The sequence below is a fragment of the Lagopus muta genome, chromosome 5 (genome assembly GCF_023343835.1).
Source record: "Lagopus muta isolate bLagMut1 chromosome 5, bLagMut1 primary, whole genome shotgun sequence".
NCBI lineage: Eukaryota > Metazoa > Chordata > Aves > Galliformes > Phasianidae > Lagopus > Lagopus muta.
In genome coordinates, this window is record NC_064437.1 from 51598680 (window position 1) to 51615766 (window position 17087).

The 17087-nt window shown below is 40.2% G+C and overlaps 2 protein-coding genes across 6 annotated transcripts in view; one reads left to right on the plus strand and one right to left on the minus strand.

Moving 5' to 3' along the window:
- BLNK (B cell linker) overlaps positions 1–17087 on the minus strand; it is a 93842-nt gene that overhangs the window by 32530 nt on the left and 44225 nt on the right. Inside the window, exon 1 of one of the 5 annotated variants that reach the window (XM_048945805.1) lies at positions 11163–11564. The exons of 3 other annotated variants lie outside the window; for them this stretch is intronic. In XM_048945805.1, the coding sequence (XP_048801762.1) occupies positions 11163–11209 (47 nt within the window). In that variant the 5' untranslated portion in view covers positions 11210–11564. Of the gene's footprint in view, positions 1–11162; positions 11565–17087 lie in introns of those variants that run through there. One more of the 5 variants, XM_048945804.1, reaches the window with a different exon arrangement.
- Positions 1–17087, plus strand: part of DNTT (DNA nucleotidylexotransferase) — a 267418-nt gene that overhangs the window by 29401 nt on the left and 220930 nt on the right. The gene's annotated exons all lie outside the window — the stretch shown is intronic.

The following is a 17087-nucleotide window of genomic DNA, read 5'->3' on the forward strand; positions in this document are numbered from 1 at the left end:
TCTGACTTATCTGTTGTGCCTCTTGAAAAATCCTTATCTGCACTCTGGGAGAAATTACTTTAGTTAAAGAAAGGGCAGCACTGTGAATGGATGTGTTCGGATAGAGGCTACATAAAGAAAGCTTTAAGCAATATCAATACATTCAAATGTTAATTGACCTGCATATTCTTTCTTCTCCTCCTAACTTCAGTTAGATTTTTAACTGATAAAGTTGAACTGGTTTCAGAATATTAATTGATTGAGAAGTCGCACTGTAAATCAGACAGTTAAGTGTCTGGGTTAAGTTCTTATTACCCTTTGGATTTTGATATTTTGGATTGAGCTATTTCTCACTGTCAGGCCACTCTGTTGTTCTGTGTCTAGAAAGTCTAGTTTTCTGAAGATAGTTACTACCTCCAGTCATTTCAGGTAAGAAAAGTTCACTTTGGGTGTTCATCTCATCTGCCTTGAGAAATGCAGCATAACAGATCAAGTAAAACAAAGTAGTTATTTCTTTCCCAAGCAAACTCAAATACTTAGCATTGGGAACTTGAATGAACAGGATTTAGTAAGTGCAGTCTTAGACCTAAATTAAAAAACAAAACAAAACACAACAAGATAACACTCCCAAAAGAATCCTACCTGCTTTAGCTACAAAGCTTTAAAGCAAAGATCCATTTAAAAAAAAAAAAAAAAAGCAACAACAAAACATGGAAAAGTATAATGGAATTTGGAGAATAAAAGCTAAGTTATTACAAGAAGAAAAGCAAAAAGTGAAAGAATAAAAAATTGGAAACAACTACAGTTACTCTTGTTACTAAAAAAAAAAAAAAGTGAGAAGCTAGATAAAAAACAGAATGCCCAGCCCCCACCTTTGCTGCTCCCTGAAGCTTATTTATTCCACTGTGGTCTCCTCATCTGATCTTTATTTTATTTTTCTATTACCTTTTAGTTTTATAAATAGGTATGCAGCTGATAAAATTAAGAAAGACGGTGCTGCTGGATAAAGGGAAAGAATCCTGTTTACTTGGGGAAAAACTTGCTTACATAGTGGGAAATTTGTAGAAACATCTCTTGAGATCTTGGTAAGCTTGAAGCTCTTCTCTTGGACTGTCTTCCCAAACTAAATACAGAAGCTTCCATCAACACATTACCACTAGCATGCTCTTTGTGGAAGAACACAGACTTCAGTGAGCTGGGTGAAGAGCTTCATAAGATGCAGTTTTTTTTAATTACTTTCAAATTTTATGCATCTAAACCAACTCAATTAATTACACAAAGTGGTTCTTCCCTTTCACTTTCCTTTTAGTTATTCAGTAGAAAGCAAAAGAAAATTCCCAACTACAGAAATCATCTAATTCTGTTCTTTAGGCCTCCTCCAGGTTTCTCATGCACACACCACAATGTCACATGCCACCTAGACCAGTGACAGTTCAATTTCCTTGCAAACAAATGCAGATTGGCAGAAGCTGGATAGGCAGCAGCTGGTGTTTTCTATGGCTGTGATGTGTGTACAGTGCATACAGCCATAGCTGTATGAGGCACCACAAGGCTGCTCCAGTTGCTGCTGGTCTGGGACAGTGTGTTATTGCCCCATATCTGCATCTGTCATTGCCCACCCCCTGCAATGCCTTTCATGATGGCAGAGGAGGCAACCTGCAACAGCAAGCTATCAAGAGAAGGCCCTTTGATCTTTATCTCTAATGCTATCTCAAAGCTACAAGGAAAATTTGAGAGAGACTTGCTTATAGCAAGAGGTCAATTACAGACATCTATCTGAGAGGAAGCACAAACTACAATTGCCTGCTACTGTGTTCATAAATTGCACATGAGGAAATGGCAAAAAATACTTCAGTTTTTTAAAAAAGCCACTTGACAAAACATCTGAACATCCTATTCTGCTCACTTTTCAGTTATCCACTATTTTGACTAAAGGCAAAAACAGTAATTAGAGCAGGTGTGTGTTTACACAGTACACACAGAGGTACAGAAAGGCTAAATATTGATTACACTTTTCATCTTCACATGCCCTCTAGGTAATCTTCACAAAGAAGCTGCCTATCTCTCTTTCAGTAGTAACTACCAACACAGGATAAATGAAAATTCAAAGCATGTAAAGGCATATTAAGGGGGTCTGGAGCACAAGTCTTCTGAGGAGCAGCTGAGGAAACTGGGATTGTACAGTCTGGAGAAGAGGAGTCTCAGGGGAGACGTTATTACTCTCTACAACTACCTGAAGGGAGGTTGTGGTGAAGCGGAGGTCAGTCTCTCCTCCTGTGTAACCAACAATAGGACTAGAAGGAATAGCCTCAAGTTGCACCAGGGAGGTTCAGGCTGAATATTAGGAAAAATTTCTTCTCCAGTCAGAGAGTGGTCAGACATTGGAACAGGCTGCCTAGAGAGGTGATGGGGTCACTGTCCCTGGAGGCATACTAGAAATGTTTACATATTGTACTAAGAGACATAGTTTAATGAGGAGATACTGGTGGGAGGTGGATGGCTGGACAGGATGATTCTGAAGGTCTTTTCCAACCTTGGTGATCCTGTGATAATACATTTGACACAATTAGTGCTAACATGAAATTAAACAGCATAACTAATTTGAGGTGACAGAGAATTCTTCAAAATGAAAAGACCTTGCTGGGACATGGACAAGGAGCCCTGATTCTCTATAGGCATATGCAGATTTATCTACAGGGCAAAAACAATGGAAGCCCTTTCAGTGGCACTGACTTTGGAAGAGCTGCTTTCTCCTTTCAGATCAAGGCTGAATGTTGTTCTGAGTATGCATGGACTGTACATTAATTCCACTTTCATAATATTAGTTATGTACTTAAATTTTTTTTAGACGTCTTGCTAACATGGGCACATAAGCACTGACGTGAATAAATTGACTTCATAACCTGAGTGCAGTCTTCATCAGCATCATAATGAAATACATTTTCTAATTTACTGATTTTAATCTGGAAAGTACAGAGATTGCAAAAGAATAAAACATGCTGTTTTTCCTACGGACTGGAAACTTTATGGTCTCAATATTTTGAAGGCAAGGCACTTGGTGTGCACTTGAGGAAAGGGAAGCTTTTCTAAACAGCCTCTTAACTCTTCTTAAAGTAGAGTGCATTTATAAGCATAAAGGACTGCATTTGCTCTACCAAATAGTGCTCTGACAACCAAACAAAACAGAGCAGATTTTCTACATATGGGATTAAACTGTGTCCTGTTAACCTATACTAATGTCAAAATATGCCCAGATATCTTAGTGCTCCCCTGCATTTGTAAATCACCAAGTCTTGTTCCAAGAGTAGCTTTTAAGTAAATAAGTGCTAGTTAGGCTGGGTAGATGTATACTGAGACTGATTGTATTCATGCTTGCTCAGCATGAAGAAAAAGCCTGTAGCTGGACTTTCAGCATGGTTTCTGAATTGTTCATTATGGCCTTGTACTTTTTACTGTTCTCTAAGATTTGTCCCCTTTCAAGCAGTTTCCTCTCCAGAACTGCTTGAGCTGGAAAGAGACTGGAATTCCATTGTTCTTCTCTAAAGCATAACATTTTTTGGACTTCCAGTCTTTCACTTCTTAGCAACTGAAGTGTGGCAACCAGTTTCCTCTGTGTACTTTTGGTCAAGTCATGTAATTTTTTTAATAGGATAAATCAGACTTTTTTTTGTGCCTGCAATGTTAGATGATCATAAATTTTTAAACTGAATGCCTTTAATATTGGAATTCACTTTAGCCAAAGTGATTTAGCCATCTGTTTAGGATCAGAAGAAAGGTGTGGGGAAATAGATACATTTGGACACATCTGCTGAACATCAACCCTTCTGTACCCGGGATGAGTGTTCCTCCACCAGCAACAGAATTATATCCACAGATATGGGTGGCACAGGTATGGAACTAACAGAAGTTATGACTGCACCAGGTGCATTAGTTACACATGGATCTATCTATTTTATTTTTATGCAAGTGACCACATTTTATTAGAATTTCTGAGAGGCATTCTGGTCCCTATAGTTATACCCGCTATCTTACTATCTTACCATTTGAAAGAGACCTTCTCCTCTCATTTTGGCCTCAGACACTAAATTGTTTTTTGCTTTTGCCAAGCTAGGTATCAGCAGGATCAGATTCAGCTCATCATATGGCTTTGGGTATCCCAGTGCCAGTATGAGAGTGATGAGTCCCAGGGTAAGCAAGGGATTAAGAAGGTGGAAGAAAAGGACCTGTTAGTCTGACTACATTTGATTGGCTGCATAACTGCACTTTCAGTGGCACTTAGCTGCATCTGCACTTCTTGCACATTTGCCAGTGTCTGTATTTTGGGACAAAGGAATCATGTAGCCATCTAGTCTGCCTACTTGTATTCATGGGCACTTTGCCCAGTTCCCCTGCATTAAATGTCATGAAGGCACATTCACGCTTTTCTATTATTGATCTAGAAGGCATTATTTTAATTCTTACTCAAGTATTTACTGCGGAGCATATAGTTTCTGTTGAGATCATAAACTAGCATAGCACATCTTCACTTATAATTGGAAAATGAACTTGTCAAAAAAATATATGTACTAACAGATTAGGAATAAAGATACTATCAGAATTTCTGGCCTTCGTTTGCCCTTCAGTTGTTTAATATGGCTACTACAAAGCAAATTTACATTGTGTGCATGATCCTTTTGCATTCTACCAAAATTTTAAGATGGTTCCTAGAGCTAAATAAGAAACTACTATGAATTTCAGCCATTGTTTTCCATCAGTTCTCCAATTCTTATCTGCTGATGATTGCTTTAGAAAGGAGATGATGAAGAGGTTTGTTTATCTATCATACTGTAATGTACTTTCTTGTATTTAGACTGTAAAAGTTGTTATACAACACCAAAACCAGTCCACTAATGCAATGATCATTTTAAGAAATGTGTAAGATGTGTGTAAGAAAAAAATGATGTAGCGAGAAGATACATACTATTCTAACTATCAGGGACCTATAAATCATCTGCAGAAGATAGCTAGAAGTGACTTTTGATTCTTGTAGTCAAATTCTTACCTATGAAATAAGTAGTTTTGAAGCATTTCTATGAAATACATGTAATAGAGTGGGTCACAAACTTTCCACACAGAGTAACCTGCTACACTATAATCCTGAATCACACTGATACAACACACTGATAGGAAACATTCAAATTTTTTAGGTGTCAAAAATATCACTGCAGTTAATATTACATCGTGCTGACGTAAGATGATCTGAACTCCAAGCGTCATCTTTTTTTCAGTTACAGTTCTACGAGTAATTGAAACCTTATGTTTTCCCCCCTTTAAGTTTAGTGCAAAGGTTGGTACTGCCTGCAATAGTGGAACTCCAGAATATACTCATCCTTTAAGCAAAGCACAAAAGCACTGGAATTCTTACAATGTTTAAAAATGTTTCAGTTATACCTTTTATGGTCCATTATAATCTTGAATATAATTAATTGGAACTATTGATCAGGTTAAATGTTTTCTTCCAAAATTAAGTTCACCACGCAGAGCTAAAACTTGACTCCATTACTCTTGATTAACTTTTCAGCTACTTACTTACAAAAGCTTTACTTCCAAAAACTATTTGATAACACTGATAGCAGAATAGATCAAAGAGGAATCTTCCAAGGAGAAAAAAAAAGGAGAGCCACTAAAAACAATACTTATTTTCAAATAAAGAAGTACTTCCAGTAATTTCGAACAACGTGGGGATGCTTTTCCCCCATTTTGATGATGCTGTTTTCCATATGCTGATTCAAGCCTTAACAGTGTGGATTTTTTTTTTGTGAGTTTTTGTGATATTATTCTTCCAAAAGATAAGCAACTATCACATTCTAATGTAGTGAGCAGTATGTAAGTTTAGAAAGGTTCTATAACACAAAACATCATCATATCAACATATCAACTGGGTACATGCAATGTCACATTGTGATTTAATATCCACACCTCTACACAGCTACATGGGGTATAGTTTTAAACTAATGATGAAAAAGATTATGTAAAATTTACTTAAAAATTTTAGTTTTTTTCCATGACTTAGAAAATTAATTTTTTTATTACTCTGCTGGCAATTGGCCATGCATTTTCTGAAATAAGGAACAGCAAATATTTAGATCCAATCTTCATGACTACCTTTTACCAAATAACTCTTAGTCAGAGGCCATAGATGATGTGATCTGAGTCTTACTGTTGTTTTAGCAAATTCTGCTACTGTTGACAGTTGTTTTGACAGAACTAAAATGTCCCTAGAAGAACTAATTTTATTTGGACGTGTATACATGTGAGGCAGTTCTAGGATAAGCTAGGCCAGCGATTTTGCCAGCATAGTAGAATGGTACTAAAGGTAATCAGCACAGCCAATCTCATAAACAGGCTTAGTGCAAACCTAGATTCTACTGCTGCATTACTGCCTGCATTAAACAAGGAGTCTTCTGTATGGTTTCAGTATTACTTTTTACTGTAATTCTATATTATCTTTTAAAACATATGTAGACCACAATCACACTCAGTCTTCTATGAATAGCTTCATAGGCAGGATGTTCTGGATAAAAATAATGCACTACCTGTTGGTTTGGGTTTCAAAGCCAGTAGTTTGGCAGACTGACAAAGACTGGTCCATGCAAAACGACAGTCAGAAAGACTGACAGTGATGAAGAAAAAAAGGCCAAAGCTTTCAAGAAATTGTTCTTATGAAATGCTTGTACAGAAAGAAATTAAGAAGTAAGGACAATAAATATGGAGTGAGGGCTGAAGCAAAGGCAGAGAGAAAGAAACAGCAAGAGCATTTGGCTGGGGAGGTCACACTGGAGCTGAAAGAAAGGAATTTTACAGAGGCATCTGGGGAAGTGCGCACTTCATATCTAGTTCCATTCCAAAGTCCAGAGGTGAGACAGATTCATGAACTGTTTAACTGAAAGCGAGAGGAAATAGAGATTACATAGCTTCCTTGTTTAATTACAACTCTGTGTTTTCAATGGCAAACTGGGTCTAGTAAACCCATAGAAAGAACTCTTATTGGCACTCATCAGCAGAGTAAATGTGTCCTCCTTTTTCTCCATTCTGGGAAATTTCAACTTCAGGGGCTGCTACAGCCATCACTGTGACTTCACATTCAGTTAAGCCAAAACATAGGTGCACCACAAGAACTGCTGCTGTGACAGTTACCCCACAGTAGAAAACTATTAGGAGAAAATGGGAGCTGAGACAAAGGGCTGCTGGAGGTAACAAGTGCAGCTGGAGGTTTCAAGGTCATTTCTGGCTGAGTACCTGAGGCTAAAGGCAGCTGGGGCTTGTACTAAAAGAGACAGAACATGTAGGAGAGAAGTGAGGGATTGTGACTTGAGAAGAAACAGCTATGAGTAGGAGGGGTCAGTCTGGAAACCTCTTAGCACAGGACAGTTCTGATGTGGTCCTTGGAGTGCTATGCAGAGCACGATTGCATAGGCTTTCCTCTGGAGGCTATGTAACTAAAAGGGGTAAAAGATATTAGAGCTGGGTATGGACTCAGGTGCCCAGTTCTATCATGGGAGAATCCCATAACTTGCCTTGAAACTGCAGTTTATTTGCTTGATGAGCTTTTATTCTGAAATAAACTGTAAAATTTGACTTCAAGAAAAAAAGATGAAGTTTCTAATTCCTCCTTTTCACTATGAACAAGGATTAATTAGTAGAACCAATTTAATAAAAATATTTTCTAACAGTACATAACTAATATTCTGATACCTCCAATTTATTTTCTCAAAAAGGAGATACTCCCCATAATAAAATATGCTATACATAGAAAGTATCAGTTTAAGATTTCATATCATTTCACCCCCAAATGAGATTATTTTCTGACTATGCTTTCAAGAGCAAACTGCACCAATAAATGTCCTAGAAAAGGAAAGACCAAAAAGTTAGAGTGAAGCTACCCATATCAGCAGAAAATTAGTGAAGACCATAAACCCCTTCAAATTTGAAGTAAGCATTTGGGCCTTAAGGAAACCCCTCTTGATTTTGATAGAATTAGGATTTAAACTCTCTATTTAGTAGGAGCTGTTGAAACAAAAGGATTGTGTTTGAACTACAGATAAATTGATGTATGTCCAGCCTGACAGGGGAGTGGGGTTTGGGGAATCATTTGTCAGTTATGGTTTCAAATAGTGATTTTGGGGGGCTTTGTAGAGGGAGAAATCCACTGCAAGTTCATGAAGTCATCTGAAGTCTGAATCTGAAATGAAATTGTACTCTTGGAAAAGTAATCTTCTGTTTGCAATTGAGACCATGTTGGCTGTACAACCTTGGGCAAGTGAAAGCATGTGGTACACTTCCAGTTCATGCCATGGTTTGTCTGTCACTGCAGTGGGAATGGTAATGATGCCTTTGAAAATAACTTTGAAAATGAAGGCAGTTGAGAGCAAAGGGGCATTATTAAGGTTTGTGGTCATAATAAAAAAATGCAGCAATTCTGAAGAGATGTTATAGCAGTGGCATGTAGCAGCTAGGAATCATTTAAAGAGGAGGAATTAGAGGTACGTTGTCTAAGGAACCTGAACCACAAAGGAGTACAAGTTCAGTGCTATACTCTTTGAACTGCTAACTTCATGTTACTTTTGCCAGCTACCATCCTCAGTTGTGAGTATCTTATGTATAGCTTTGTCTGAAGCATAAAATTATTTTCTGAAATCAAGGCACACTAAAGCCTGCCACATCAGCACAGCTATTGCTTGTGTATTTCACTCCACACAGTAGAAAGCCATTCAAAGTCACAAAGTCTTTGTATGCACCACATAAATTTGTCTCATGATAAACAACCAAGCCCTAAGACTTCAAGTCTGACTATTTGGAAACATTAGAATACAGTGTACTATGGGGGAATACTTGTACAGTACCGTGCGTCTCTTACAACAAACACTATATTAAAATAATATTGGAATTCCATGAAGTTCCAGCATTCCTGTCCAACTGATATTTAAGTTAATTGAGTGACTTAACTGCAAATGCAAACAACACTCATACCACAACACGATAGTTAGAGACGCATAAGAACTTTTGGTGTTGCGATACACGAGTTGAGTATGTTAAGAATTCAGATCTGATACAATACTTGCTAATTCAACAAAAGGCCTTGTCTGTTAGGATCAGATATACCCATGGAGAGCAGATGAGATTATCAAAGCAGCAGAACATCTAGCTTTTCAGGTCTACACTTAAAAAACATCAAAAGCTCAGACACTGACTCATCAGCAGCACTGCTTCAGTTTTTGCTTCTACAAAGCAGAAATTTTAAGAAAGCCGTCCTTAGAAAAAGATGTGGACTATAATTACATCAATTGAAACTATGCTTTGTAGGAATGGCTCTCCATGATTGCTTCTTGGCATGTGGGGGAAGGCTGACTTTTAGCATAACTCTTTCATTTGTGTAATATCTAGTGCAAACTCTGAGCCACTATGCCTCTTCTGTGCAGGTAGGAGGCTGTAATAGGAAGCTAACTGCAAGTCACGTAGTGCAGGGGCATTTGGCTGCTTTGCAGTAGGAAGCAATGGCGTGTTACACCACTCTCTTTCTCTATTCACACATCTACACTTGTACTACAAATAAGTACTCAAGGAAATTTCTGCCATTAGTTATTAAAATCATCATGTTGTAGTAAGGTCATGTAACCATATATCCAGGTCTTTCCCTAATGAGAGACACACTCTTAAACATGCTCAAACTAAAGCACATGTGCAGTTCTGCTGTGTGCAGTGAGAACATTGACAGGCTGGAGAAACTTGGTGCTCCTTGGACAAGTACAGTTGATTGTCCATAAGGAGCATAGAAAAATAGCCTTAAATACTTAAAATACAGGAAAGCAGAGCTACCTCCTTGTCTTGCTTATTTTACAGCTTTAAATTTTAGTCAGGACAAAAACATTGGCCTGGAGATGATACCAAAGGGACACAGTGGTACCTTTCTGGTTTAAGGCTTTCAAATTAGCGTACCAGGAAATTGAATTGTTGTAACCTTCATATGTAGGACCTCCCCCATGTACTTGGGAGCAACTCTATTGTTAATCTTATTTTAAGTTTGTGCAAAAGTTGCAGAAGATACAGCCTGCCTAAGGTTTTATCACAGAGGAAAGTGGGTGTTCAATTTCTTTAGATACCAGTAACTGTCTTGATGGCATCAGGTTTTCCATCACATGGTTCATTATTTTGAGATACCTAAACGAGACCAGTATTGGGCCCCGGCACCATTTAGACCATTTTAGATCAGTGATAAATTGTGAACATTGAGAAAGGTAACTCTCTTGTTTCCTCAGTATGCCTGGCTCTACAAGTACGGTGCCCAATATTTCAATAGTATGGAGAGGGTACATAGCAAGAAATGCATCAAGTGTAGCTTTACAAGGGAATATTTGAGCTTGCATGAAGTATTCCAGGAGAGACACTTGCAAATGGTTTATGAAATAATATTCAGTGTTTAAATAGGAATTGTTTTCAGAAAACAAACAAACAGATTTTTTAGTATTTCTTCCTTTGGAAAAAAAGAAAAAAATCCTGTGACCTTAATCTGAAACAGGACTTCTTTAACTACACGGGAAAACAGTCATGATGAAAGAGCCTTGATGTACCAGCTCCACCAGCACATCAAAGCAAGCACACTAAAAATACTCCAGTAACGATTGGCTTCTGCATTTTTTCCCCTCTCAAATCCTGTATTTAAAGTCATCCTTCTTCATTTGGGATGTTTCCCTGTTTTTCAGTACCTCCGATTCTATCAGATCTTTCGAAGACCAGGAAACATCACAGAACTCAGCTGTCAGAGTCAAATTCACACAACACTTACTAAACCATTAAGCAATGATCCAACTTTCCTAATTCCCATCGGGTTCCTACACCTTAATGAGTCACAAACTATTTTTTTTTTAAAGCGCTGAAAACAGAAACTTTTAAAACGTTTCCTTGCTCCTTACAGACGGAGCAGACACCACGCGTCGTTGCTCTGAAACCTGCGGCCGACCAACCGCCGCGGAGCCGTATTTACCCCCCACACTTCCCCATACCACCTGGCAGTCGTCAGCGCCCCGGGCCGCTTCGGGACCTCCGCCAGAGCCCCGACGGCCGCGGCAACCCGCGCCCCGTGCCCGCACGATCCCCCGCACCGCCCCTCCGCGCTCGGAGGGGAGCGAGCCGAGACCGACCCCTACCTGAATTTTTCCCCGGCCGGCACAGCGAGCTTGTTCAGCTTGTCCATGCTCCGTACTGCTCCCTCAGGGCACTGGCCACGCTCCTCCCGGTGTCCCGCAATAAACACAGCGAGAACTTCCCTACCCGCAGAGCCTACGCAGGGCCGAACTGCGGCCGCTTTCGGGTATTGAAGCCTCTCCCTGCCCCAGCCGCAGGCGCACGCAGAGGACGGACCCGGTGCTGGGGCGCCTGGCCCGGCCCCTCCCGGCCCGCCCCCGCCCGGCTTGCGGCGCGCACAGGTGGGAATTCCTCCGGAGATGGGCCAGCCGGCGCGGGGACTGGGGCTACGGGGACCTGGTTTCCCTCTGCTCCTCACCGCCCTTCCCAGTGGAGATGCACCCTGCTTGCTGCTGTGGAGACTTGTCCCTTCCGTAAGGTGTTGCAACGAAACTAGAGATCACTGTGTGGCTCCCATCCTTTTGGATATCGCTGGCAGGAAAATAGAGATTTTTCTTCTCTCTCATTCTAAATTAAAACCTGATCCTTCCAGCAGCACAGAGTGAAGCCATTCCCACCCAAAATGTAAGCAGGTCATCTGTGGTTAAAGGCTCTGGTATACCTCAGCCTGGATTTAGTCTGGATTTGGTTCAGAGATTTTTTCCTCTTTAAAGGTGATGTTATAGGCAGCTGATTTATTTTTGAGGGTCATTGTAAGCAGGTAGTCATGTTCAGGCTTTGTTCTGAAGTTGTGATGAATGGACTTCTTGAATTCTGTACTTTATGTACTGTTGCCAGTCATTTCTTTCCATATCTTTGGCCTCTCTATGGCTATTTAGAAGCTCAGGCTGGTCTAGGCTTAGGAAACCTACTTATTTATTTATCCGTTTATCTATGATTCTTGGTATTTCTTAAATGTACACTGAAATACCTTAATATATTCTGGTTACCACAGTATGTTTTGGTGACACTGGGAGGTATTTCTTGGGGAGATTCTCCTTACACTTGAGCCAGATGTTCACTTGGATGTGTTTCCTCTCCTCTCTAGATTGAACTGATTTTTTTTTCTTGTGAATGGTATAGTGACAAAATGTGCTTTCCTGGTTGGTGCAGGTGACTATGACTGTTGCCGTGAGCTGTAAGTCTTTTCTAGCAGTACTGTTTAGATCTTGGCATAGCTGATGTCTTTGTTCTTCGAGCCCTCAACACAGTTTCTCTGGAAATTTGCATATGGTACTTCTCTAGGCCCTTAATGAACAAATTACTCTTTGGGGTATCTTATAAACTCAATAGGCTTTCAGTAGTAACATAATAGTATTGAACATTGTTTATTACACGTCTGTGGAATTCCACCCCACATTATGTCTGGTTACAAACTGGATGCTATTACTGGATATCTTTTTACTCTCTAAATGTTGTTTTGGAAATCAAGGTTGCACTCTGGCAATGTGAAAAAATAGATGTAAATCAGTTGCAGTGTCACATTACTTTTTGCTTATGTAATCTTCCTGCTATATCTAAACATGTATGGAAATATAAGCTTGCTCAGCAGGCCCTATGAAGCAATTGACTATCACAGAGATCCCAAACTGGAGTCCTTCTTCTGATGGATCCCTGCCATTCAGTCACTCAGTTCACTGGTTTCACCTCATCTCTTCCTGACTACGTTTTCTATGAGTCTTCTATGACTCATCAGTTCATGGGTTTAGTTTTAATGCTCTACAGTGCTCAGTGATTTCCTTTCTGTCTTGGCAGCGCTGCTCCCAGGGCAACCCTCATCCTTTATCTCTCATCCCTATCTTCTGCTGGCACAAGCGTCTGTGTAGTTGCACAGTGAAATGGAGCAGGGAAGATGTCCTCTGCAAATCATCTAGCAAAATGTAACAAAAAGAGTGGTTTTAGCTGCATTCTGTGCTTTGGTATGGTTCAGTGCACAGATGTTTGCCACGATGCAGCACAGGGCAGGAGAAGGAGGGTGTGTGGCTGTTCAAAATGGTACTGCTGCCAAGAAGTTACTCCCGAGGAAGTCCCTTTTGCACAATTTTTATTCATGAGATTTTGTGGCATCTGTCATGAGGCCTGTCCAAGGGTCAGTACCTCAGCTGGCTTGTGTATTTCATGCCCACCTGGCCCAACACACAGCCCTGCTTCACTTTGATATCTGCAAAGAGCTCACAGCAAAGCCTAACAGCAATAAAAAACAAAACAGATAACTAGTTATTATTTCCTACTAGTCTCCTAGGGCATGTCCCTCTGAATAACTCACTCAGGGCACATCTTATTTCCTTTTATATCCACTCCCACCAAGATGTACTGACGCATTCTTGGGTAGAAGAGTCCTGCCCTACATTTAGCAGAAGCCTGTAGTACCAGGCCATGTGGTCCAGGCTGCCTCTTTGCTCATGCAGAACATAGACAAAGAATAAATTACCCTCTTTCTCCTGAGAAAGCACATATGTTACCACATAGTTATTTCAAACCCATGGCAACTGAGAGAAAGCAGTTTCTCCTGGCAATCTTGGAATATGCTTTTCCTGGGAAACTAAGCAAGAGCTACGTGCAAGTTAAGTCCTGAAACTAAGAGAAGGAAGTTACCCACCCCTAAATGTCAAAGGAAGCCTTTCTAGCTACAGTGAAATTCCTCATCTTCCCCAATTTATATATATGTATGTGTCAAAAACCTTTGGATTTAAACTCTGTAACCTCACTAGGAAACTAGAAAATTTCTGGTCTGCCTCCTGATCAGCCTACCTGGCCATCTTCCCCAGTGCTGGAAGGATTCACAGGGTGGAACAAGATATGACAACCACTGGAGAAAAATCCTAAATAAAGAACACACCCAAGCTCCTCCAAACAGCCATAGGCTTCTTTTTTTTGCTCAGCTGACGGTTTCAAAGTCCAGACTTCTGGCTCATACTGGGATTGACTGTGCTTTTTTTTTGGTTGTGGAGGTTTCTATATAGTCCTTACAGAACCAATCTTCTCTGCAGACCATGGGGACAGGACAGCTCTTCCCTTCTTCAAGGTTGCTTGTCACCTTGAAACAGGCAGGAAGGATCAGTCTCACCTTGGCTCCAGGAACCTGCAAGGCCTGAAGTCATGCTATTTTTGTAATTGTAACCCCAGCAACTGTACCTCTCTGAGCCAAAATGCTCATTTGGAGAATGCCAAAGAGGAACTGGAATTTCTTTTACCGCGTGAGTGGCATCTTGGCCATAATGGTGGTTAACATGAAACTCTCCTCACCAGCCATGATTGCTGGTTGTGGCAGACGGCAATTTGTTTTGGGGGATGCCTGTGCCACTTCCATGCTTCTTGGCATATATGGGGCCAATGAGGACAGTAGGGTGGCACAGCCACCTCAGGCTCTTCAGCTCAATGGTGTTTTAATATTTTAAGAACCTGCATTCACATGGATCTGCCATTTTTTTGTGGTTAGGTAGTTAGAAGTATCTTCATTTTCCTGTGTGTGACTGCAAATGTATAGGGTGAATTCTGAGCTCCATTTCTCAACACAGGTAATGTAAGATTTGCTAGTATATTCCCACGGTGAGATGGCTCAGAGAACATGCATAATTTTTTATTTTTGATGCTCAAAATGCCATTGAAACTTTGGGGAAAACCTTCCTAATGCTGGGGCAGATTATCTAAATGCTACTGCCTGTTGCAACATCATTTCCTCATCACTGCAAATGTTGTGGCTTAGTCTGGGTTTGTCTCTTTCATCCTCTCACAATATGACTGTGTACTTCTCCTCTTATGCTCTAAAATGAGAAGATTTCAAAGACCAACTTCTTTATCTTTTACAGTTTTTGTGCTATTTTCTGCTGTTTGTTTCCCCCTGCTCATTCCTTGAACATGCTGCCTCACTGGTGGAATGCTCTGCTTTCTTTTTAAGACCCATGAGATAATGAAATATAGTCAAATGCAGAGTTGGTGCAATGGACTTTGGAACTATGAGTACTGTATCTTCATTTGGTCAAAATTTGTAAATGGTCTGATATTTCCTGTTTACACTGGGCTCCAGCTTTATGTGCCCTATTGTATTTGAGTACCTCCAGTGGTGTGTACAGTTTTAGGCACCACAATAAAACAGACATAGCACTGTTAGATAGCATCCAAAGGAGGGCTACAAAGATGGTGAAGGGTCTGGAGGGCAAGGTGTATGAGGAGCAGCTGAGTCCCCTTGGTTTGTTCAGCCCAGAGCAGGAGAGGCTGAGGGGAGGTCCCACGGTGACCTACAGCTCCTCACGGGGAGTGGAGGGGCAGCACTGAGCTCTGCTCTCTGCCAAGTGATAGGAAGGGAATGGCATGGAGCTGTGTCAGGCAAGGGCCAGGCTGGAAATTTTTCACCAAGTGAGCAGTTGGCCACTGGAATAGCCTCCCCAGGGAAATGGACATAGTCCTGAGCTGCTGGAGCTCAAGATTCACTTGGACAATGCTCTCAGATGCAAGGTTTGAATTTTGGGTGGTCCTGTGTGGAGCTAGGAGCTGAAACCAGTTTGATTCTTTTGGGCCCTTTCTTACCTGGGGTAGTCTATGATTCTGTGATTGTTAAGATTATCTGTGGCTTGAATTTGCTTCCCTGAGTAGACAGAAGACTCCTATAGCAGAGACAAGAGATCGAAAGACTTGTCTGAAGCATTCAAGTCTTTGGGAAGTGGTGTTCCTAGATCAGAACAAATACATTCATCCATAGCTAATCATTACGGGGAAACCATTAGGCAAAAGCCAGAGTGTGATTGTTATCACTGACAATGCTGATAGTTTTCTTGGCTGGAGGTTTCTGACTGATTCCATTGATGGCTGCTTTTTCTGATTTCCACTGAAGTTAATGCTGTCTAGTTCAATTCCCTCCAGTATATGATTTTTATGATGACTTTGGTTTTCTCAGGGATTCCTGCTGAAGTTGCTGATATATTAATAAACAGTATATAAAATATTAGCTGTACATTTCTTCCTTTTAAACTTTCAAATTTTGATGATAACATCTTTTTAGGGAGACCATTCTAATCATTGTCTCTGTGCAGATTACAGATTATGACTATGTTTATCCTAGGGAACCCAGGAGCCTGTTTGAGTTCCTGACATTGGTCCACCACTGAAGCCACATCCTGCCTGCACATAATGGGATGAAGCTCAGTGATGCAACAGCATCTACCCATAGCTTTGTCTGTGTGATGAGAAACCCTAGGAATGTGTCCCCTGCAGGAGCTGTGGCACACAGGACAGGTGGGCAATTAGGCTGCAGAGATAGCACAAGAAATCCAAGCCAGTATATAGATAAAATCCCTTAGCTGTAAGCTGCCATTTCTGTACATCTATGATTTCACATTGTTAAAAGAACAAGCTGAGTACTGTAAACTGTTGCATGTAGCATAAAAAATAGCAATTGGAATGTGAATAAAAATAACTGCAAATAGATTGATTTTAGATATAAATTTGAAGAAAATCTTCTTAATGTTTGTTTTTAATGCTTTAAGAAGACAGTGATGCACCAGAGAATCTCAAAAAGATATGCATGACTATTTCAAGAGGACAATATTTTTTACAAATTATATTAATGCTCGCAGATACAGTCTAGTGCTTTCAGTGTATATTAAATAGCTGAGAAACCCAATTTGAAGTAAGAAACCAGTTTGATAACTGAGTTTCAATTTTATTTGTAACATGGCCATTTGAGACTCACTTTTTCTCTCAGTCTTGTTTGAAAACCCATCTCTTAACCCCTTCTCAATTAGTAAAATCTTGTCTCCAACATTAATAAAGAAGATTGTGCCGAACAGTATTCTCAAAGATACACGGAAGTCAAGACGGTAACTGCTCTTTGTAGGAAAGAATTCTTCAGATGGATTAAATATGCAGCGTTAAAGAGCCAATCATTGAAACAGTGTAATGTGAATGTAAATGTGGACAGTCAGAGGAAGGAATTTGGCTCAGTCATCTCA